The sequence below is a fragment of the Callorhinchus milii genome, unplaced genomic scaffold (genome assembly GCF_018977255.1).
Source record: "Callorhinchus milii isolate IMCB2004 unplaced genomic scaffold, IMCB_Cmil_1.0 Scaffold3, whole genome shotgun sequence".
In the NCBI taxonomy this organism is placed as follows: Eukaryota; Metazoa; Chordata; class Chondrichthyes; order Chimaeriformes; family Callorhinchidae; genus Callorhinchus; species Callorhinchus milii.
Window position 1 is genome coordinate 88,990,346 of NW_024704744.1, and position 23,686 is coordinate 89,014,031.

General features: G+C 45.4%; 1 protein-coding gene across 1 annotated transcript in view; it reads right to left on the minus strand.

The window, feature by feature from the left end:
- The window catches only part of daam2 (dishevelled associated activator of morphogenesis 2), a 183,351-nt gene that overhangs the window by 24,373 nt on the left and 135,292 nt on the right, over nucleotides 1-23,686 (minus strand). The window contains exons 10-18 of the mRNA XM_042333487.1: nucleotides 21,645-21,762; nucleotides 20,145-20,283; nucleotides 19,519-19,577; nucleotides 18,259-18,449; nucleotides 17,864-17,878; nucleotides 15,044-15,343; nucleotides 8,958-9,065; nucleotides 6,985-7,091; nucleotides 6,329-6,413 (exon numbers count right to left, since the gene is read on the minus strand). Of these exons, the coding sequence (XP_042189421.1) occupies nucleotides 6,329-6,413; nucleotides 6,985-7,091; nucleotides 8,958-9,065; nucleotides 15,044-15,343; nucleotides 17,864-17,878; nucleotides 18,259-18,449; nucleotides 19,519-19,577; nucleotides 20,145-20,283; nucleotides 21,645-21,762 (1,122 nt within the window). The remainder of the gene's footprint in view (nucleotides 1-6,328; nucleotides 6,414-6,984; nucleotides 7,092-8,957; nucleotides 9,066-15,043; nucleotides 15,344-17,863; nucleotides 17,879-18,258; nucleotides 18,450-19,518; nucleotides 19,578-20,144; nucleotides 20,284-21,644; nucleotides 21,763-23,686) is intronic.

The window sequence follows — 23,686 nt, forward strand, 5'->3', positions numbered from 1 at the left end:
TCGAGCAATGCTTCCTTCCTTATAGGACTGGAGACATACTGCTCAAGAAAATTTTCCTGTACAGTTGATGAACCTTTTTCCTGCCTTGCCCTTAACGCTGCTATTTTACCAATCTATATTGGGATAATTGAAATCCCCCATTATGACAACTCTGTTCGCCCTACATCTGTCCGTGATCTGGTTGCAGATCTGCTCTTCTATCTCCTTCCCGCTATCTGGTGGTCTATAGTAAACCCCTATCAGTGTAACCACTCCTTTCCTATTGCTGACCTCTAACCAGATTGATTCTGTTAACATAAGAATTAGGAGCAGGAGTAGGCCATTCGGCCCTTCGTGCCTGCTCCGCCATTCAATAAGATCATGGCTGATCTTCTCACCTAACTCTGATTACCTGCCCTATCCCCATATCCCCTAATCCCTCTAGTTTTCAAGAATCTATCAGTCTCAGCCTTGAAAATGTTCAAGGACTGAGCATCTACAGCCTTCTGAGGTAGTGAATTCCATAAGTTCACTACCCTCTGAGTGAAGAAATGTTTCCTCAACTCTGTTCTAAGAGGCTAACCCTTAATTTTAAGACTGTGACCCCAGGTGTAAGATTCTCCTACCAGGGGAAACAGTCCCTCTGTGTCTACTTTATCCAGCCCTTTAAGAATCTTATATGTTTCAATAAGATCCCCCTAATTCTTCTGTACTCTAGAGAATACAGCCCTAGTTTATTCAGCCTATCCTCATAGGTCAGTCCCCTCATCCCAGGAACTAACCGAGTGAATCTACGCTGCACCCCCTCTAGGGCAAGTATGTCCTTTTTTAAATAAGGAGACCAAAACTGCACACAATACTCTAGGTGCGGTCTCACCAAAGCCCTATACAGTTGCAGCAAGACTTCCCTACTCTTATATTCTAAACCTTTCGAAATGAACGCTAACATGCCGTTCGCCTTCTTAGTTGCTTGCTGCACCTGCAAACTAACTTTTTGGGACTGGTGTACAAGGACACCCAAATCCCTTTGAATACTAACCCTATCTAACTTCTCCCCTTCCAGAAAATAATCTGTTCTTTTATTCTTGCTACCTAGGTGAATAATTTCACACTTGCTAACATTGAATTCCATCTGCCACCTACTTGCCCACTCCCCTTGCCTATCTATATCTTGTTGCAATCTTTTTGCATCATCCTGAGAGCTCACTCTGCTACCTAGTTTAGTATCATCCGCGAATTTAGACACATTACATTCAATGTCCTCGTCCAGATCATTGATGTAAATGGTAAATAGCTGAGGCCCAAGCACTGATCCTTGTGGCACTCCACTAGTTACATCCTGCCAATTCGAGAATGATCCGTTTATCACTACTCTCTGCTTTCTACCCGATAGCCACTCTTCTATCCATGTTAATATTTTCCCATTAATCCCGTGGGCCTTGATCTTGAGTAACAGCCTTTTGTGTGGCACCTTGTCAAATGCCTTCCTAAAATCCAAATATACCACATCTACTGGTTCCCCCTTATCCAACCTGCTGGATACATCCTCAAAAAATTCTAAAAGGTTAGTCAAGCATGACTTCCCTTTTGTAAAGCCATGTTGACTCTGCCTAATCTTTTTATGGTCTTCCAGGTATCCCATAACTACGTCTTTTATTAAGGACTCAAGAATTTTCCCTACAACTGACGTCAAACTAACTGGTCTATAGTTTTCCCTATTTTCTCTCCCACCCTTCTTAAATAGTGGAGTTACGTTTGCAATCTTCCAATCAATGGGAACTTTTCCAGTATCCACAGACTTTTGGAAGATTATAGACATGCCATCCACTATCTCAGTAGCCACCTCCTTTAAAACTCTCGGATGCAGGCCATCCGGTCCAGGGGATTTATCGGTTTTAAGACCCGACAATTTACCTAGAACCATCTCTTTACTAATGTTAATCTCCCTAAGTTGCTCGCTAACATTGTCTTCTTGGTCCTCTATTTTTGGTATGTTTCCAGTGTCTTCTACGGTGAAGACTGTAGAAAAATACTTGTTTAATGACTCTGCCATGTCTTTGTCCCCTATTATAATTCCTCCGGTCTCTGCCTGTAATGGACCCACATTCACCCTCGCTAGCCTTTTCCTCTTTATATATTTGTAAAAACTCTTGGAGTCTGTTTTTATGTTCTTTGCTAGTTTGCCCTCGTAATCTATTTTCTCCCTCTTGATCAATTTTTTGGTCCTCCTCTGTTGTTCCCTAAAGTTCTCCCAATCCTCGGGTTTACTACTCATCTTCGCTGTTTTATAGGCTTTTTCTTTTGATTTGATACTTTCCCTAACTGCTCTAGTTAGCCATGGCTGCACCACCTTTCCCATGGCATTCTTATTCCTCAAAGGAATATGTGCTCGTTGGGAATTTTGCACTATCTCCTTGAATGTCTGCCATTGCTGGTCTACCGTCAAATCTTTAAGTTTAGTCTCCCAGTTTATTCTGGCTAAATCCTCTCTCATACCAGCAAAGTTGGCTCGATTTAAATTGAAGACTTTTGCTTCAGACTTAACTACTTCCCTCTCTAACTTAACGCTAAATTCCATCATATTATGATCGCTTTGCCCTAGAGGAGCCTTAAGTTCCAGTTTGCTGATCAGCCCTGTTTCATTACACAAAACAAGGTCTAATATGGCTTGTTCCCTGGTCGGCTCCTCAGCATATTGATCTAGAAAATTATCTCTAATACATTCTATAAACTCCTCTTCTATGTTACCTTTCCCAATTTGGTTGTCCCAGTCTATGTGCAGGTTAAAATCACCCACAATTAGTGTCTTTCCTTTGCTACATGCTCCACTAATCTCTTGATTTATACCTTGAGCGATACTTTGACCACTGTTTGGGGGTCTATAAACTACTCCCACTATAGTTTTCTGCCCCTTGAAGTTACGTATCTCTACCCATACTGACTCTACATCTTGCTTTTCAGATTTAAAATCTTTCCTCTCTACTGTTTTTATCCCATCCTTTATTAGCAGGGCCACTCCCCCTCCTCGTTTACCACATCGCCTATCTTTCCTATATACCACGTAGCCGGGAATATTCAGTTCCCATCCCTGATCACCCTGTAACCATGTCTCGGTGATGGCTACTAGATCATACCGGTTTGTCTCTATTTGTGCAACTAATTCATCTATCTTGTTACGAATGCTTCGTGCATTCAGATATAGCGCTCTTAATTCCTTCTTCCGGCTATTAACCCTATTCACCAGCACTCTATCACCCCACTTCCTTTCCCTGCTTGACACACTTTGCTCTTCTCCCTTGTTAATCTGCTCTCTTGCTTTTGTTGATCTCAAGTTTAACTTTAATGGACTATACTTTACTATGTTTTTCCACTCCCCCCCCCCCCCCCTTAGTAGTTTAAAGCCCTTTCTACCTCCCTATTTATTCGCGTAGCCAGGACATTTGTCCCAGCCCTATTTAGGTGGAGCCCATTCCTTTGGAAAAGCTCCCATCTTCCCCAATACTCGTGCCAGTGGCCCATGAATTGGAATTCCTGCTCTCCGCACCACTCTTTTAGCCAGGCATTCAGATCTATGATCTTCTTTTACCAATTAGTTCCTGGCTCAGGTAACAGTCCCGATATCATCACTTTGGAAGTTCTATTCCTTAGTTTAATTCCCAATTCCCGGAACTCGCTCCTTAACTCGTCCCTACTGGTCCTACCAATGTCATTGGTCCCTGTATGTACCATTACAATTGGATCCTCTCCCTCATGCCTCAAATTTATCTCCAGTCCGGCGGTGACATCCTTCACCCTGGCCCCAGGAAGACAACAGAGTCTTCTTGTCTCCCTGCTACGGCTACAGAAAACTGTATCAGTCCTCCTGACTGTCTCATCCCCAATAAGAATTACATTTTTAACCTCCTGCACAGGGGTGTTGGGGTCAGTTTGCCCGTCTTCCTCGCAGATTTCCTTGTCCACACAGGTTGCCAATATTTCATACCTGTCAGACAAGGCTAAAGTCTGGGATTCTTCAGCCCCTCTCTTTCGGGAACGTTTGCCTGCCCGCCTGACTGTCACTCAGTCATGTCCGTCGCTGCTACATTCTTCCTTGGTCCTCAGGGGAGTGTCCGGCTCCAGGATAAAGCTGCCCAGGAAGTTTTCTCCATCCCTAATGCTGCGCAGCGTCTCCACCTGAGACTCCAGCTCAGCTACTCTCAGCTGGAGCGCTCTGATTTCCAGACACTTGCGGCAGACGAAGTCGCCCGGACTTAAGGCGCCCTCCATTGACTCCCACATGTGACAGACCTCACAGTTTACCTGCCACACCATCTTCAAAAACTTTATACAGATACAAAGATATATAGCCTGCCCCCACTTCCCCCTCTGCACCTAATTGCCGCTCTCACCAAATTCCCTCACACTCTGGCCTCGCATCACTCCGGACGTAGCGCGCTCTCGGCTCGCGCAGCTATCTCCTATTTATACTTTCTGATTTGCTCAGCAGTGATTTGGAATTAACGCCTAATCAAGTGATTAATCAATAAGTTAATTTAATCAATAAGTTATTTGTTATTGGCTAAGCTTAATTGGCTACAGCTGCTCCCTGTAAAGTTACCCCACAAGACCAATGTACCAATGGTATCAGCAATTTTAAATAACACAAGACTTAAAACAACTACAACAACTACTACAAGACTTGAATAACAACAACAACAAATTGGGTTATGTACTCACGATTGCAGTTTTCACGACACTCACAGCAGCAATTCCCACTCTCACCAAATTCCCTCACACTCTGGCCTCACCTCACTCCGGACGTAGCTCACTCTGGGCGCTCGGCCCGGCTGTTGTCGGGCCCTCTAGAGTCTCATCCCTTTCTACAGCTACAATTGTATCGTTAACTAATATTGCCGCCCCTCCACCCTTTCTTCCTTCTCTATCCTTCCTGAACACATTATACCCTGGAATATTTATCTCCCATTCCTGTCCTGGCTTGAGCCATGTCTCAGTTATTGCTACCACATCTTAACCCCCTACGGCCAGTTGAACCTGCAGCTCATCAACCTTATTCCCTAAGCTACGTGCATTTAGGTACATGCATTTGAGGAAATTGTCCACAAGTACCTGCTCTATATTTCCCACTTGTCTTTTTCTTCTATTCCCTAATCTATTCTTTATCCTGGGATACCCATCCCCCCTCGCCACTAGTTTAAATTAGCCCCCCCAGCATTCGATAATCTCTTGACCAGGAAGCTAACCCCTGCTTTGCTTAAGTGCCGCCCATCCGCAAGGTAATGATCCCACCTCCCCCAGTAGTGGTCCCAATTGTCCACAAAACGGAAACCTTCTTTTCTGGACCATTTTTCCAGCCAGTCGTTCATACACCTGATCCTTTCATTATGGTGCCCCGTTGCCTGAGGCACCGGGAGTAACCCAGAGATCACCACCTTGGATATTCTGGCCTTGAGTTTGTTCCCCAACTTTTGATACTCGCCCTGGAGTATCTCAGTCCTCTTCTTCCCAATATCATGACTATGACATGGACCATGACTTCTGGACATTCTCCTTCCCCCTGAAGAATCTTGTCCACACACTGGGTAAAGTCCACTACCCTCGCACCAGGAAGGCAGCAAACCATCCTAGCCTCACAATTCTTATGACAGAAGATCCTGTCAGTGCCTCACACTGTTGAATCCCCTATCAGAACAGTGTTGCCCGTGTGATTCATGCCCCTGTCCTGTTGGACAGAATGTTCACTGCTGTCCTCATGGGAGGTTTCCACGCTCTCAATTGCTAATGCTGAGTACTGATTTGAGACCGGTACTCTGTTGGGGGTGCTCTGCCTTGCACAATCCCTCTTCTTTCCCCATCGCACTGTCACCCAATCACTTTTAGCTTGTGGCTGTGTGTTGGGCTCCTCTGGGAGTGGTGCTGTTCCTGAACTCTGACCTCCCAATGGCTCCAGTACCCCTCTCTCATGATTCCTATACAGTGATGGGCTGCTATCACTGAGTCCTAGGGGAGTGAGGGTCTCCTCCAGCATACTGTCCCTGATGGAGCGCAGTGTTTGCACCTGGGCTTCCAGCTCAGCTACTCTCAGCTGAAGCTCCCTGATTTCCAGACACTTGCGGCAGATGAAGTCACCCGGACTTAAGGCGCCCTCCATCGACTCCCACAGTACCCAATGAGGCCATTTGATCTACTAAGAGGGACGGCTAAGGAAGGAAGAAAACCGAGGGAGGGAAAAGCAAGTGAAAGACATAATAGAGAGAGGGAATACAGAGGGATGAAGGGAGGGAGGACAGGGAAGGGGAGAAGATAGAAGAAGGGAAGGAGTAAGAAGGGAGGGAGATGTAGATATCCTTACTTGTTCCAGCATGTCTTTGGCCAAGTCCTCTTGTTCATCCATTTGCAAAATAGCTTGCTTGATCTCTTCATTGGATAGTTTTAACCTAATAGTAGAATATTAGAAGATAAGAAAGTCTGGGACAAAAACAGGCTATTTGGCCCACTGCACACTTTTATCAATTTCCATCAAGTTGGAGCCTCTGTTACCTTTTCCCTTACTCAGGATTCCCTTTTGCTGCTGGGAAAGTGCACTTTGGTGGATGTGAGGTGTGGATAGGATCAGACATAAAAGGCGCTATATCAAATGCAAGGATTATTATTATTATTTGTAAATTGCTTTTAGATGTTTCAATATTATAAGTGCAACTTCAAATGCAAGGATATTACATGTTGATTATTCACCAGAGACATTGTCACCAGACAGCAGACAGATTGATGTCTCCCCAACAGAAATCCATGGTAGGGGAGTGGGACTAAATGGATGGTCCATTACATTAATTAGATTCAGTGATACAAAGGGTCAAGGATATTTTTAACTCATTCGGAGATACTTCATTCTGACATCGACCTCACTGAGCACTGGTCTTATGCACTTTGAGATGTTCATTTGGGTGAAAGGCATGTTATAGTTGGTTACTTGAAGGCTGAGGTGGCTCCTTGAAGTTTCATACTTACTTTGACAGCAGAATTACACAGTTTTGCGCTCTCCGTCCATCAATCACCGACAGCTCTTTCACTTTCCTGGTCGTGAGGTAGAGATCCTCAGTTGAGCCAAGCTCTTTCTATGTGTTAATTTCATTTGAAAAAATAGTTAAGAACATTTAGTTAGCCATACTGTTCATCTATTTGTATATTATTGAATTGTATGTAATTCAAACCAAATACTAGAGGCTGGTGATAAGTAGTTATAACTCACTGGTAAACAAACCACTCACCTGATTCAAGAGGTTAGTGAGCACATCCTGTGCAGGGCAAGCCAGCCAAGAAACATGGAAAAATGAAACATGCCAAAGTGAGTTAGCACTGAACGGAAAGTAACTATGTGGCATTCACTATTTGTAAATAATTTTGCAATTTAGACCACTGTGAGTGTAAGCAGGCTACTTGCCTGGGAGGTTCACAAGTGGCATTTATTTATAGCGAGGGGACTCCAGACAGCAGCCAGGTTGATGTTTCCCCAACAGAAATCCACGTCAGAGGAGTGGGACTAAATGGATGATCTTACACAGACATGAATGGCCATCTTTCGGCCTGAAAAATTCTATGATTCTGTGATTCTTTTTGATAAATCTATAGTAGAGAACAATTGGAGCATGAGAGTAAAAATTGGAAGAATCACCCTCTTCGATAGTCTTGAGGAAATAGAGAAATCCTATGCCGTGTGAAGGGTACTATATAAATAAAATTGTTGGTGTTGAAAAATAGAGAAAGGCAAGAAAAGTTGTGTTAATGGAAGACAAGTTGGAGTTCACTTCCAGAGGTTAGAAAATGCGCCACACACAAGCTTGAACAAGGTGATCAGGCAATCAACTGGGCTGAAAACCACTCACAAAATAGACACTATCCACATGCAGAGATGTTGTCATTGTTAATTGATGGAGTAGAGGACTACTCAAAGAGGAAGACTATTCCAAGCAAGGTCATGAACATTAAGTTTGAAATCACTAACAGCATTGGGGCCAGGCAGACCCAGTGCCTCTCAAGAGCCAATATTTGTGGATTTAATTTTTTTTTAGAAAATGAGACCTTTGAACTTCCACATTTTAAAGAATCCTGAGACTTAACCTCTGCTTGTCCAAAGAAAAACAGAAAGTGCAGCCTGCTGTTGTGCAATTGTTGAATGATCGCTATTCAAAAAATGGAGCCGGCGAGCCAGCTGTCAGGATGATGAACTATCTGAGTACATTTTGCACTGGGTCATAAACAGTACGTAAAAATGCAATGACAGACTTAGATTAACAACCGGGCAGCCAGCCACTTAAAGCCCAATTAAGGACCTGTGACCATCTTTCTTTCTGTATATATATATATACACACACACACTTACATACATATGTAATGAGAAGAGTTCTCTGCCTTATATGGGACATTTTACAGAAGATGCCTGAAATTGTGTTTCAAGCTGTAATTTCACTCTCCACTCGAGGGCAGAACATGTACATTACAATCTTATCAGGGATGTTTAAAAAAAGTTGCCCTGGATTTTTGGTGGCAAGATCCTTGCTGTGCTATTTGATCAAATGATTTATTGTTTAAACATGCCCCTTCTCCTCTGGACTTGTCCAGAAGTACAATTGTAAAGGATGAGTTACCCTTGGCAGGCATTCTTTATGCACAAATCTGGATAATGAGGGTCATCATGATATTTTACTGTCGATGTATGACGTACAACAGCCACACCCCATCTCTGCAAATCAGGTAAATAAAATTGCTTTACTCAAGTGGCATACCACAAGAGGTTGGATTTAATAGCCAAAATGGTGGTGGGGGAGATAAATCTAGGGGATCTCAGAGACCTGTTTGAATGCCTGACAAATGTCATTTGTTTAATCTTTACTGATTCTTGATGTATTGAATCTTGCTCCCACCCAGTGAATGCAACTTGTGTTCAATTATTTGGGTTTTCATACAAGTTGAAGGGACCTCACCTGTTGCCTTTGGTACGCTGAGAACATCTTCTCGAAGTCTTCCAGGTCCAGCACATTGAAGGCTCGAACATCATCAATCTCAGTCCAGACAGTGTCCCCAATCTTATTCTGTAAGAATTCAGAGCATGAGGTATGATTAAGACATGGACATGACAAACATCTGAAGGGTACTGAGATTGTGAACCTGGCTCAAGTCAGGGCTCTAGTAAAACAATGTCTGTAACGATAATGTGACTTCTCTCAATGATGTATAGCAGAGGCTTGGCAAACCTTGCTGACAGAATTCCTAACCAGAGTTTTAAAATTGGTTAAAACACAAAGGAGATTTTTTTCCCTCTGCTTTTCCCGCTACTCTGCTAAAGACCCTTATAATAATAATAATCCTTACATTTGATATAGCGCTTTTCACGTCGGGAGGACGTCCCAAAGCGCTTCACAGAACACACTGTAAAGTGAATTGACTGTATATTTGAGGGCGAAGGTGGCAGCCAATTACGCACAGCAATGTCCCACAAACAGTCGTAGATTGAAAATGACCAATTTATTATTGTTTTTGGTTTTGGAGGGATTATTATTAGGCTCTGTGTGGAGTAAGGAAACTTGCTCAAGGTTTCGCCCTGCCTAGAATTGAACTCGGGTCTCTCACTTGCAAAACGAGTGCTCTAACCACTGAGCTACAGGACTCCTTCATTTGGGCTGTGTCCTGCACTCTCTTTGGTACCTCATCCAAATGGCCACTGGTCATGTGTCTGTCTGGACAGTGAGAATCATAACATAAGGACCAAAACTGCAATGTTGTTAAACACATTCCATTCCTTATTTTGGGAATGAGGTTAATATGTGTTAGGAAATCTCCGTGCCCTCAATATCTGAATAATGCTCGCCCCAAAGCCGACTGACAAATATTCAGTGCTGCTATCTTGAATTCCAATTGAGTGAGACATTTGACCCAGCGTTTAGACTTTCAGATGCTGTTTTAAAGAATATGTATTTATTGAAACTGCTACTTTTGCCCAACAATGTGTGTGTTTATATTCAGCAAGTAGCTTAGAGAACATTCAGACCAGGTTCCATCCCAGGTCAGCTGAATTCCAACCTTGGTAGTCAGCCCCCCACTCCCCACATCAATGTGACATTTGTCTGCATGATTCTTACAACCAACACAAAGAGGAGATTCCATCACGATGTCAAGCTGAGCTTAATTCAAACCCAAGTCTTAAGAAGTGAAAGGACAGTGCGCTAACCTAGTACTTCTCAACCTTTTGGATGTCAGAAAGCAGCTCAGTTTCTTCTTAAAATGGTGGCAGATCATTGGTAAATGAGTCAGTTAGGTCATTCAAACAAGCGAGACATCTGGTGTGGACTGGCCTTGAGGTTATCATAGTCTGGTCTCAGGTCATAGACCGCTCATTGAGAGACACTGTTCTATCTCATTATGTCACCCAGTTTCTCATAAATCATTTTAAAATGAATGACCTCAGTAGGATGGGTCATTTCCACGTTTTTATTCCTTAAAAGTCTTTTTCTTGAGACACGTTAAAGGTACTTTTTTTGCCTCAACAGTGTTACTGTTGGTTGTCAGATCAAACCACTAAAACTACTGGAGAGAACTGCACACTTAAATCCTGATAAATGCATCACTACCTGCCAAGGCAAATGTTATGCTTGGATTAGAATTTTTATACATTACTGATAAAAATAGTCCATTGTAACTCTCTGTCACATTGCCATTCATTTAGCACTTCAGCCCAAAGTTACAATCCTGAGCTTCCTCTTTCTTCTAAGAGTGGCAACAATGACACTGTGTACTTATAATGGGATTCTTCAGGCTCCCTGCTGTCCAAGTTTTCTGATGGCTGCAGGAGATTATCAAGGGAGTAGCTAAGACATACAGATCCTGAAGATCTCTGGCTCGAATTCTGTGTAGCTATAATAAATAATAATCCTTACATTTGATATAGCGCTTTATCACATCTTTGAGTCGTCTCAAATCGCTTCACAGAATATACTGTAAATTGTAGTGACTGTGCATTTTGTGGGTGAAATGCGGCAGCCAATTGCACACTTCGGTGTCCCACAAACAGTCTTGGAATTCAGTGACCACATTTTTAAAATTATATTATTTGAGTAACTGAACTTAGCTGGGGAACTTGGGTTTGTTGATTTCTGAAAGGACTTTGACTTAAATACATTTACATTTGATGTAACACCTTTCACATTGGGAGAACATCAAAGTGGTAAAGTCTATATTTTGTCGGTAAATAGGGCGGCTAATTTGTGCCCCTCAACATCCCACAAACAGCTATGAGGTGAATGAACATTTTATTTGGGGGATTATGACCTAATGTTGTCATGAAGAAGCTGAAAGCTGTGGGAGAACATGGCCAAGTTTTAGATTTTATCCAGAATGTGTACTCTAGCAACAAGATCCGTGCAAGGGTTTATGTATTAGATGGTATCAAGAGGGACAGACTTGATGAGTGTGTCTGAGGTACTGCTACTGTTTGTAGAAGATATTGTGCTATTGATGGACTAACCTTGTGTGCTACATTGACCATCTAATACTGGGCCATTCAATGGGGTGGTGGGCTCAATTGTGGGCCTTGAAGTTATTGATTCTTATTGGTATCCGAGGGTTGTTTGAGGAATGTCATGAGGGAGATGGTGAAGGGACACCCTGATTGTTTCTCTCTCTCTTTACAAAAAATGTACAGCTTAGAAACAAGCCACTTGGCCCAACCTGTCCCCTCTGGTGTTTATATTCTATACGAGTCTTCATTGATTCCTTGCTGCCTCTCATAATCTTCTATTCCCTTCTCACTCATTTGAAGCTCTATCTTCCTCTTGAATCAATCTATACCGTCTGATTCAACCACCGCTTCAGGCAGCGATTTCCACAATCTCATTGCTCTATGAATGAAATGGTTCTTTCTAAATTCTGCTTTAGATCCCCCCAGTCGCTATCTCCGAGTGGCGAGTCCTCTTCACCGAGAGTAGAGGCTAGGATGTTAGGAAAGCTCCTGCTGGGTGGGGTGATCAAGGTGATAATTATTACATTGCTAAAGACTTCAGGCAGTGAGAGGTTTGGGAGTTAATTCCACGATCTCCCCCCTCCCAACCCCCAGACTTTGAGACAATGATTTGGCCCAAAGCTAGAGTATCTTCAAACCATTGCCTTCTTTATTATCACCCCCATGATGGGGTTGTTTGGTGACCCTCAGGCACAATAAGATCTAATTGAGTTATTCAGGTAATCAGTGTCATTGTTCTACACAACTCAAGGAGCGAGGAAATTTGAATGGGAGAGGAATGCTAATAATAATATTACTACTACTAATAATAAAGCACCTTATCATGCCATCGAGACATTTCAAAGGGCTTCATAGAATATACCGAATATACTTTATATATAAAGTGAATTGACTATATATTTTGTGGGCGAAACGCGGCAGGCAGTTGCACACAGCAGCATCCCCACAAACAGTCGTGGATTGAGTTACCATGTTTTTTTAAGGAAAAAACCTAACCCTAACCCCTGGAAAAGCGATCCACCAATCGACTAACAACCGAGTTCCTACTTATTGCTAGGTAAACAGTGGCGTGTGGAGTAAGGAAACTTGACCAACATTTCACCCTGCTCGGGATTCGAACCCATGTCCTCTCGCTTGCGAGGCACTGAGCTGTGGATGCTGTGGGTAATATGTCTGCCAGCAGCGATGAGAAATCCGGCACTTCAGGAAGGCTGCTGATCCCCCCTCTCCCCTTTTACAAGTCCCGCCTGAAAACCTTCCTCCTTGACCGTGTTTACGGCCACCTCCGCCCACCCCTCCCGGCTCGGAGTCAGGCTCGATTCCTGTGTAGTTATAATAAATAATTTAATTGCTCTGAGATACTACCCAGCGTGCAGGGCATTATTTAAGTGCAAGTTGTTGTTGCTGTTGTTGGTCTGTAACCAGATGAAATTCAGAGCCACTCGTTGGACTCACTGACCTCCCTCTTCCCCCACCCCCCCCAAAATGGTGACTGCCAAGGAATGAAAAATGGTGCGTTTCCTCCGGTTTTAAAATGATAGTCCCGAAAGGGATCGACCATCTATTATAGTCGAAATGTAGCCAGCTTGCTGTGGCCAGGAACAGCTGGCTCACTATCAACTGAGAGCAAGGTGTAGACAGCCTCCACTCCCTCCCCCAGATCTCTGACAGCACTGAGCTACAGTTTGCTTTTTATAGCTTGCTGATGGAGTCTGGCACAAATCTATGGCTTGGCCTGCTCCACGTCCCCCGCCCAGCCTGCCCCAACACCAGTGGTCGGGCCTTCAACCTCTCTGCCCCCACCCTCTGGAACTCCTTCCCACAGTCCCTTTGCCTCGCTCCCTCCCTGGCTCCCTCCCAGGCATGTCTCAAGACCCTCTTCTTTGACCACGCTTTCGGCCACCCTCATAGCCCCACCCTCCCCTGCCCTCCACTGCTTCTGATCAGGTCCAAATCCCTGACTGGTCTAGCGCCTTGGGACATTCTCCTGACGTGAAAGGCGCTGTGTAATGTAGTTTGTTGTTGTTGTTTCTCTCAGCCTCCCTTTACTTTCTTCCATTTGCATGCTTTTTTCAAAATTTTACTTTTTACTTTAGTATTTGTATTTTTGTGTGAAGGTCGATGTATTGCACCTGGACACTCTGTTCAGTGAGATAAGATGAGGAGTGTTGTTCAGGCTGCAGGACCCAGCACCATCATGTCCCTAGTATGTCACAAGAGAAGTTGGGTTGAAAAAGACCCTTCAGTCCAATGTCCTACCATCACAAAATACATCACAGCAGTTTGTTAAATCCCACCCTCTCCCACACTTCCTGTCAACCAGCTCCAGTTGGTCATTATCCTCTGTAAAAAACATGCACTTTCCAATGTCTCTCCTAAAATTGTCTTCACACCCTGATGCTTCTTGTCCTAATGCTTTGACATATCTGATAATAACGGTAAGTCCTTCGATCATGCTTTCATCACATCCAAGCTTGACTATTCTGCTTTCCATCTCTTATGCCTAGACAAACTTCAGACCAGCCAGAGCTCTATAACCTGTGTCCATGCTTATTTAATCCTTCCTCATAGCTAGTTCCTTTAACACCAGGGATCAGTTACAGTGCTCCTATTGGTTACAATTACTGTAACACCCACATAGAACAATGATCTCTGAGATCTGCCTCCATTACGGCTGAAGCTGGGGATGATGTGTCAATGAGCGTGAGTGAGAAAGAACCTGTCATGCCCCCCCTGAGCAGCCTGGGATGAGGTGTTTTCACATATTGTCTGTGACACAGAGCATCAGACTGCATTCAGTTCTAGTCCACATTCTTCCAGGTATTTTTCACCTTCTTTCAGGAGGGAATGAATTTACAGGTCAGATTGTGATCTGGGGACCTGTGGAATGCAATGAAACATGCGGTACTAATAGGAACATAAGAACATAAAAAATTTCTAGGCAAAAAAAGACCAAGGTCCATGTGGTTTGCCTTCCTCTTGGCAGTCGCTTGACATGTTGTGTCCTAAACTATATACTGTTCCCGAGATATTATTTTCTAGCAGAAATGTATCTCATTTGTTCTTGAAACAAACAACATTTTATGCTTCTACCGTCTCTCTAGGGAGCCTGTTCCATAAGTTTACTACTCACTCACTGAAGTAGTGTTTCTGCAGATTTGTTCTGAATTTATCCCCTTCAATCGCAGGCCGTGTACTCTGGCTTTTCTGTTCAGTACAAGATAAAACAGCTTATCATGCAAATGTTGCTCCAGCTCAGCAGGTTAAATCGGGATAATATATAAAAAAAAGCTTCTAGAGATGGCTCAAAGCACTTCATAGGATACCCTGTAAAGTGCAGTATTTTGTGGACGAAACACGGCAGTCAATTACGCACAGCAGTGGCCCACAAACAGTTGTAGATTGAGACTTATAAATTATAAGCCTGTAAAGCTTGTAATTGACAAAACAAACAACTTACCTGGATGTGTGTGCTGGCACCTAGTGGATAATAGTTAATGAGGACATTGTTTAAAATCATAGCAAACCTTATCCCAATGTTTGAGAAACTGTTACCTCAGCTAACTTGTGCCAGTTGAAGGACTTCAGAGGGTGAGATGGTTGTGGAATGGCTTTTTTTCGGATATTCTGGTTTAGAGAACATGGGGGCGGTGGTATTCCGCAGTTAAAGTAGGGGGGTGCCCCAGGGGGGGGAGGGGGGCCGCCTGGGGGAGGAGGTGGGGGAGGAGGAGGTGCGAAGATATAGGGCAGAGGGGGAGGCGGTGGAGGCAGGTCTCCCAGCATTAGAGGAGGGGGTGGGGGTGGGAAGGGTCCTCCTGGGTGTGGCAGGGGAAGGAAAGAGAAGTTGCCACCATTCTGGAAAAGAGGAAACAGGGAGTGAGTGAATAAGCATACAGAAGAGTAATTCTTACATTTGATCTTGTCCTTTTCCCATCGGGAGCACATCTCAAATGCATTTCATCACAATAAAATGGAATGTGTGTTTTGTAGGCAAATGTGGTAGTTAATTTGTGCATAGCAATGGCTCACAAACAGCCATGAAGTGATTAATAAGAATCAACCCTGTCAAGAGGATGCCTCAAAGCACTTCACCGAGTATACTCTAAAGTGAAGTGAGTATATTTGTAGGAGAATGTGCAGTGAATTTACACACAGCAATCCTCCTAATAGCCATGAAGTGAATGACCAATTTTATTTGGAGCATTGTTGACCAGGGTACCAGGAGAAACTCCCTTGTCTTTTCTAACAATGTCACGGGATGTTTAATGTCCACCTGCATAGTCAAATAACGAACTCGGTTCAATGTAATCCTAAAGACACCTTTCCAACAACGTCTCATCTCCAGGACACCCCCAGCACTGCATTGCCATGTACAACAACAACAACAACAAGATTCCATTTATTGAGTGCCTTTCACGTCTGGGAGGACGTCCCAAGGCGCTGTACAGTTGGGTCAGGACCCCAGCAGGGGGGAAATGGTCAGGGTGAGAGGAGGGAAGGGAGGGAGCGAGGAAGGGGTAGAGAGTCGAGAGGGGAGCTGAAGGCACGGTCAAAGAGAAAGGTCTTGAGACCGCCTTGAAGGAGGAAAGGGAGGAGGCAAGGCGAAGGCACTGGGGGATAGAGTTCCAGAGCCTAGGGGCTGAGAGGCTGAAGGCCCGGCCACCGATGGTAGGGCGGTTGGGGCGGGGGGTGTGGAGCAGACCGGAGCCAGAGGAACGGAGGGTACGGGCAGGTAGGTAGGGGGATAGTAGGTCGGAGAGAGCAAGGCTGTGAATGGCCTTGTAGGTGAGGATGAGGATCTTGAATTCGATCCTCTGGGGGATGGGGAGCCAGTGGAGGCGAGCGAGGGTGGGAGTGATGTGGTCCCGAAGCCTGGTGCGGGACAGTACACGAGCTGCAGAGTTCTGAATGACCTGCAGCTTGTGGAGGGAGGTGGCGGGAAGGCCGGCGAGGAGAGAGTTCCCATAGTCCAGCCTTGAGGTGATAAAGGCGTGGACCAGAGTTTCAGCAGCGTGAGGGGTGAGGTAGTGCCGTAGTCTGGCGACACTCCGGAGGTGATGGAAGGCGGTGCCGGTTGTGCGGATATGAGGGAGAAAGGACAGCTCAGGGTCGAACAAAACCCCGAGGTTCCTGACTGGCTTTGAGAGGTGGAGAGTGCAGCCTTGGATGCTGATGCTGTCAGCACCTGAGGTGCGGAGGCGCTGACGTGAGCCAATCAGGAGGGCCTCAGTTTTGCGCACGTTGAGCTGGAGAAAGTTATCTCTCGTCCAGGACTCGATGTCGGACAGGCAGCTGTCAGGACATCGGTGGTCGTGGAGTTGAGGGTAGAGGAGGAAAGGTAGAGTTGGGTGTCATCCGCATACATGTGGAAGTTAACCCCATGTCTGCGGATGATGTCACCGAGGGGGAGCATGCAGAGGGTGAAGAAGAGGGGACCGAGGACAGAGCCTTGAGGGACATCGCACAAGACAGTGCGGGGGCTGGAGGAAAAGCCATTTGTGGAGACAAAATGAAGACGGTGGGAGAGGTACGACCTAAACCACTCAAGGACAGGGCCTTGAAGGTTTAGGTGGGAGGACAAGCGGTGGAGGAGGATAGCATGGGCGACCGTATCGAATGCTGCCGATAGGTCGAGGAGGACGAGGAGGCAGAGGGAGCCCTGGTCACAGATGGTCAGGATGTCATTGGTGACCTTGACCAGGGCAGTTTCTGTGCTATGGGCAGCACGGAAACCCGACTGAAGGGGTTCGAATCGTGAATGGAATGGAATGTAAGCTTAGAGTTTCAAGTATCAACGTAGCTTGAACCCACAATCTTCTGACTCAGAGGCAACATTGCTACCAATTTTGTTTCTGACACATGCGGAAACCCATCACTATGCTCAAGTGAGCCAGGCTGACACCCTGAGCGAGGCTGATACAGCTCAACAGATATTTACAACAAAAGAGAAAAACAAAGGGTTTTTACTGATAAAGAACTCTATATCTTAGTAACACATTGTGCACTCTGGACTGATCAATTGATAATAATTTATTTTTCATCTGTAATTCTGCTGTACATATAATAATATTTGCATTTGATATAGTGTCTTATCACGTCTGAGACGTTTCAAAGCGCTTCACAGAATATATTGTAAAGTGAATTAACTGTACTTTTGTGGGTGAAACACGGCAGCCAATTGCGCACAGTAGTTTTCCCACAAGCAGTCGTGGATTCAGTGCCAAAATTTTTTTTGAAAAGAATTATTATCCCTGGTAAAGTGATCCACCAATCAATTAATAACTAGGTTACTACTTACTCGCTAGGTAAACAGAGGCGTGTGGAGTTAGAAAGCTTGCCTAAGGTCCTGTCTGGGAATCAAACCCGGGTCTTTACCACTGAGCTACAGGACTCCACATATAATTTACACAAAACGTTTAATACCTTTAATATCTGGTGTGACTGGCCGGCCTCATCTTTTAATATTATCTTTCTTCAATTCTGTATCTAATTCCTTGTATACAGACTTTCCCCTTTACTTTCCCCTTAAACAGACACATAAGAACATAAGAATTAGGAGCAGGAGTAGGCCATTAAGCCCCTCGAGTCTGCCCCGCCATTCGATAAGATCATGGCTGATCTTCAGACCTAACTCTAATTACCTGCCCTATCCCCATATTCCTCTGTTTTTTTAAAAATCTATCAGTCTCAGCCTTGAAGATGTTCAAGGAACACAGTTCCACTATCTCCCATTTAACCACCAGTGTCAGGTTTGGTGAGAGAGGACTTACAGAGGCTGCTAGGTCATGGAGTCGTGTACTGAGCTCCACCACTTGATCTCTTGCTTGTCGCAGATCAATGGACTCTTTCTGGAGTTTGTCCTTCATTTTGTTGAGAGTTTTCATCATGTCGTCCTTCTCCTGCGTTTTGGTTTCACACTCTCGCTCCTTCTTTTCCAGTCTGCCCAGTAATTCTGCGTGTTCTGAGCATAGCAGAATGTCCATAAAATCAATTACATAAATTGTTATCTTGTTGTTGTTTGCTGCTCATTGCGATATCTCTCTCAATTATGCGGTCCAAGTCACAAAACAATCATTCTCAGCAGGGATGGAACTCACAGCACGGGGCACTGGGAGCGCCGGGTGGGGGCACTGGGAGCACCGGGTGGGGGCACTGGGAGCGTCGGGTGGAGGTACTGGGAGCGCCGGGTGGGGGCACTGGGAGCGCCGGGTGGGGGCACTGGGAGCGCCGGGTGGGGGCACTGGGAGCGCCGGGTGGGGGCACTGGGAGCGCCGGGTGGGGGCACTGGGAGCGCCGGGTGGGGGCGCTGGGAGCGCCGGGTGGGGGCGCTGGGAGCGCCGGGTGGGGGCGCTGGGAGCGCCGGGTGGGGGCGCTGGGAGCGCCGGGTGGGGGCGCTGGGAGCGCCGGGTGGGGGCGCTGGGAGCGCCGGGTGGGGGCGCTGGGAGCGCCGGGTGGGGGCGCTGGGAGCGCCGGGTGGGGGCGCTGGGAGCGCCGGGTGGGGGGCTGGGAGCGCCGGGTGGGGGCGCTGGGAGCGCCGGGTGGGGGCACTGGGAGCGCCGGGTGGGGGCACTGGGAGCGCCGGGTGGGGGCACTGGGAGCGCCGGGTGGGGGCACTGGGAGCGCCGGGTGGGGGCACGCAGCGCCGGGTGGGGGCACGCAGCGCTGGGTGGGGGCACGCAGCACTGGGTGGGGGCACGCAGCACTGGGAGCACAGGAAGCCCAAGGAGCACTGGAAGCACAAAGCACTGGAAGAAGACAGCACTGGGAGCATACAGCACTGGGCGCTGGCAGCACGCAGCACTGGGCGCTGGCAGCGCTGGGGGCGCAGGCAGTGCAGAGTGCTAGAAGCGGAGAGCACTGGGAGCATAGGAAGCATGCCTTGCTGGGCGCATGCCTTGCTGGGAGCACAGAGAGTACCCAGAACACAGCGCTGGGATCACTGGAAGTATACAGCATACAGCAACATTCCTGACAGCAGCTGCCTGAGGTGGAGTAGCAACTCCCTGCTTGTGATCAGGATAAAAACCTACCTTTCCTGAACCTCTCTGCTTGATCCTTCCACTGCTTCACCTCGTTCTCATTCACTAACCTGCCGAGGGCGAGAGGTTCACATTGACTGTTAGTCTGTTAATGAATCAATACAATAGCCCTGTGTCAATCTTCTCTAATTTCTAGCTGACTTTGGAAACATCAAGTATCTCTCAAATATTTTTGCTGCAAGTTTATTTTCCTCTCGATTCTGTGTATTTCTTCCCTTCAAAACAGATGACAACTTCCACTGAAGTACCATTCAAGCCGTCCCAGTCAGTCAGTCAGTATTGGTCTTGTCTAACTAGCCCTGGTTATTCCCAATTAGTGCTAGTAATTCCTGCTCAGTCCTGGTAACTCTTCATTATTTCTGGTCAGCACCAGTTAGCCCTGTTAGTGCTGGTTAGCCCTGGTCAGTCAATGGTTAGTCCAGGTCGAGACACAGTCAGACCCGGTCGGCTTTAGAAAGACTTTCAAACTAAGGCTGAACTTAAGAATTTTCTACGATTCTACACCATCTTAAATTTGAAGACAAAATTGTCTCACAGGCCAAGACTAGGTGAGATATCAGGCTTGAGTGAGGCTCAGATCATACCTCATACTTGGTTCCCTATGGTGTATAACTTACATCCGAATAATGTTCTTTACGTTGAAGTTCTCCAACGGGGTGACGTCAGGATCATCTCCCTTTTCGTCCTGCAGCACCACCTGCTGCAGTATCCTGTCCAGGAGCTGCCAGTACTGGCAATTGGTCCCATTCCTCTTCCCTGCAGAGAGGGCATTGTCAGAACTGCACAAACCCCACAAATGGCATCTCGTTGCTGACATCTCGTTGCCAATTGTATTCGCTGTGTTAATCATAACAATGGCACTAATCCTTGCATTTGACGTAGCACTTCATCATGCTGTTGAGACATCTCAAAGCGCTTCACACGATATATTGTAAAGTATAGTGACTGTGCATTTTGTGGGCGAAACGTGGCAGCCAATTGTGACCTTCTGGTCAAGAAATTCACCATGAAATTCATGGCCTGTGAATCCCAAATCAATGGCTGAAAAAAGATGGGAAGCAAAGCAACACCTGGAGGCCAACGAGATGGAGAACGGCACTTTGAGCTTTATTCTTTAAGGGTTTGAGCTACTTTAATGCACAGACTTCTTCCTCCACCATTCTCTCTCCAGAGATTCCCCTTTACTTGTTGCTTCGACACTTCAGGCCTTGTGCAGCTGAGGGCTTAAGACAACATGCCTTGGTCCTAAGCTGCTGTTCCAGAGCTTGTTGCCAGAGGAGATTCCAAACTATCAGGCTCCTTGCAGAGTGTTTTGTTTTAAATTAAAGTGATGGAGAGGGGTAAATTGGCACCAAAGCTGCACCACCAAAGAGGGATATCATTGAGCACCAACAGGTCTGGTACTTCCCCCTGGCTCAGTGTGAGACTGGTACCTGATCATTCCCACCCCAACCCCCCCCCCCCACCCCCACACACACACAGAAACGGGGACGAAAGGAAAATAAGTCAACCATACAAAACTTGAGTGTCGATTCAAAGTGATATTATGGAAGGGGCAACTGGGAGCAGTAGGGACTGATGGCTGAAGATAAAAGAGGAATTTAATGCTCTTGAAGGGAAGGAGGGGGCGCAGGAAACTCTTGAGTTATGTTGCATTTCTGGCAAAGATTTCTCTCAAAGACACATCTGTTAAGTGCGTATCATATTTATTGAAATTGAAAAGTGCTCCTTGGAGTATTCCTTGAAAGAGAACTTAACTGGCAGGACAAAATCATTTCCCTCAACGAGAAACCAGAACTGAAAATAATTCAAGCAACTTCAGGAGAGACTGGATGGGGGGGGGGTGGAGGAGACAGCTGAACTGTGGTGGAACGATCGGTAGTTGGCAGTTATCCCCGAAACATCTGAGGACCCGGTTTTGTGTGGTGACATTGACAATAAAGATCATAATAATATTAATAATAATCCTTGCAAGTCCCATAAACAGTCATGAATTACTAACCCCGGAAAAGCTATCCGTGAATTGACTAACAATCGGTTCCTATTTACTGCAAGGTTAACAGAGGCATGTGAAGTAAGGAAACTTGCCCAACGTTTTGTTGTCCAAATATACTTACATGGCATCTGGAGGCAGTGTTGTAGGATAGAGACCAGATGCGGGTAGGCGTCTGTGTGACTCAGCTTTCTCCGAATCAGATCAAACATCTGGCTTGTGCTCTTTGTGTCAATGTGCACCTGGAAAGTGGGGAAATCAGAATTCAGTACCTCGAAGTGGGCAGCATTCCTGATGGAACATGATATACAACATTTGCTTCAGAATCCCAAAAGTTCCACCTGGTCTTAGCCTCTTCAGACCATTTTGTCTTGAAATGTATTGTTTCTTGCCACGAAGAGATGTGGGATTGTGTTTATAGACTGGAATTTAATTGAGAGGATCAGAGTGGTTTATATAGAGAATAATGGATCCCCAGGAGGGACTACATTCGAGGCTGCCTTCGAATCAAAGGAATCAGATGGTTTATATACAGATCTTATGCTTACCTGACATTCACACACACGAGGCAGTGGTACAGTAAAGGGAGAAGGGGTCTCTAGCGATGAATACCGGAACCGTGACTGACTTTCCTTTCCCAAATCCAGGAACATTGAAGCCAATTGTAGTCCCAATTTACTGAGATCAACCCACAAAATAATAATGTTTTATTTGGAAGATTGTTGCTGCAGATAACATAATGTTAGGACTTGTATCACCAATGATGCTGATTGGGGTGCACCCTCTTTAACAACGAGTTCACTGGTTACTGAAACTGTCAGATAAACAGAGAGATGGCAGGAGTATAATGTCTTCCATTACTCCACTACCATTAGGATAAAGGGGTGTAGGCCTGATGACTGCACTGCCTGAAAGGGAGATGGAAACAGATTCAATAACAGCTTTCAAAAGGGAATTGGATAGATACTTAAAAAGGAAAACATTTCAAGGATATGGGGAAAGAGCAGGAGAGTGGGACTGATTGAGTAGCTCTTCCAAAGAGCCAATGGGCTGAATGGCCTCCTTCTGTGGTGTAATATTCTATGATTCTATGACTTGAAAAATTGATGTTTGGAAGCATCACTCACCTCAAAATAACTAACTACCATCAGATCCCAGCGACTGTTGCAACAGCCCTACCTCCTACTGGAAACTTCAGCGTCTAGCAGAGGTATTACCTAAGACAGGCAGCACAGCACAAACTGATAACTGAGAGTAAAGCTTCCATCCTTCAATAAAAGTCAACCCAGAACATTTGTTTCAGATACCCTAAGGCAGCAGGGTAAGAGGTAAGAGGGTGTGTTCAAGGTGTGCAAATAGGATGTTGAAGACAAAAACAGGACATATTTAGAGGGGAATCAACTGCCCAATAGGTTACCAGCGAGGATGGTTAAGGCCAGTAGACTAGATTCATTTAAGAAACATTTTGATGCTGTAATGTAAAGAGGTGGGATAAATATTCAGGAATGCTGAGACAAATGGTTTGACTTATGAGCAGACACTAAAGGAACTGGGTCTACTTTCACCTAATAAAAATCTTTAAAATGATGAGGGGTTTGATAGAGTAGACAGGGATAAATTACTTTCACCTGTAGGTGAGTTTGTAAGTCGAGGGCATTCATTTACAATAATTATCAAAGGAGGATTTTTTCTATGAAAAGGATGTGGAATGTACTGCTGGACTGATGGTCAAAGCAACAACACCAAATTGCATTTGTGTAGCGCCTTTCAATCAGGATGACGTCCCAAAGCGCTGAATAGTAAATGAATGAATTGAATAAAATCACTGAATGAATTGCTCTTTCAAAGAGCAATAATGGGCACTGTGGGCCAAATTGCCTGTGTTTGTTCCTCTGTTAGTGCTGCGTAGAGGTGACCTGATCATCTGGACATCAGAAATTTATTAATGTTAGGAAAGCCAGCCACACATCCACAGGCACCCGCATTACAGATGAACCCCATCTAGCCAGACAAATGATGGGGGGTGGAATCTGCTCTGGCAAGCCAGAAATTCTGGCAACGTGTAATTACAATGCTGGTACCGGCATTTACTGGCATTCTTCAGCATTGCTTTTCTTTATGCGCGAACAAGATATCTTCTACTCGTGGGATTCAAGCAATCTAATT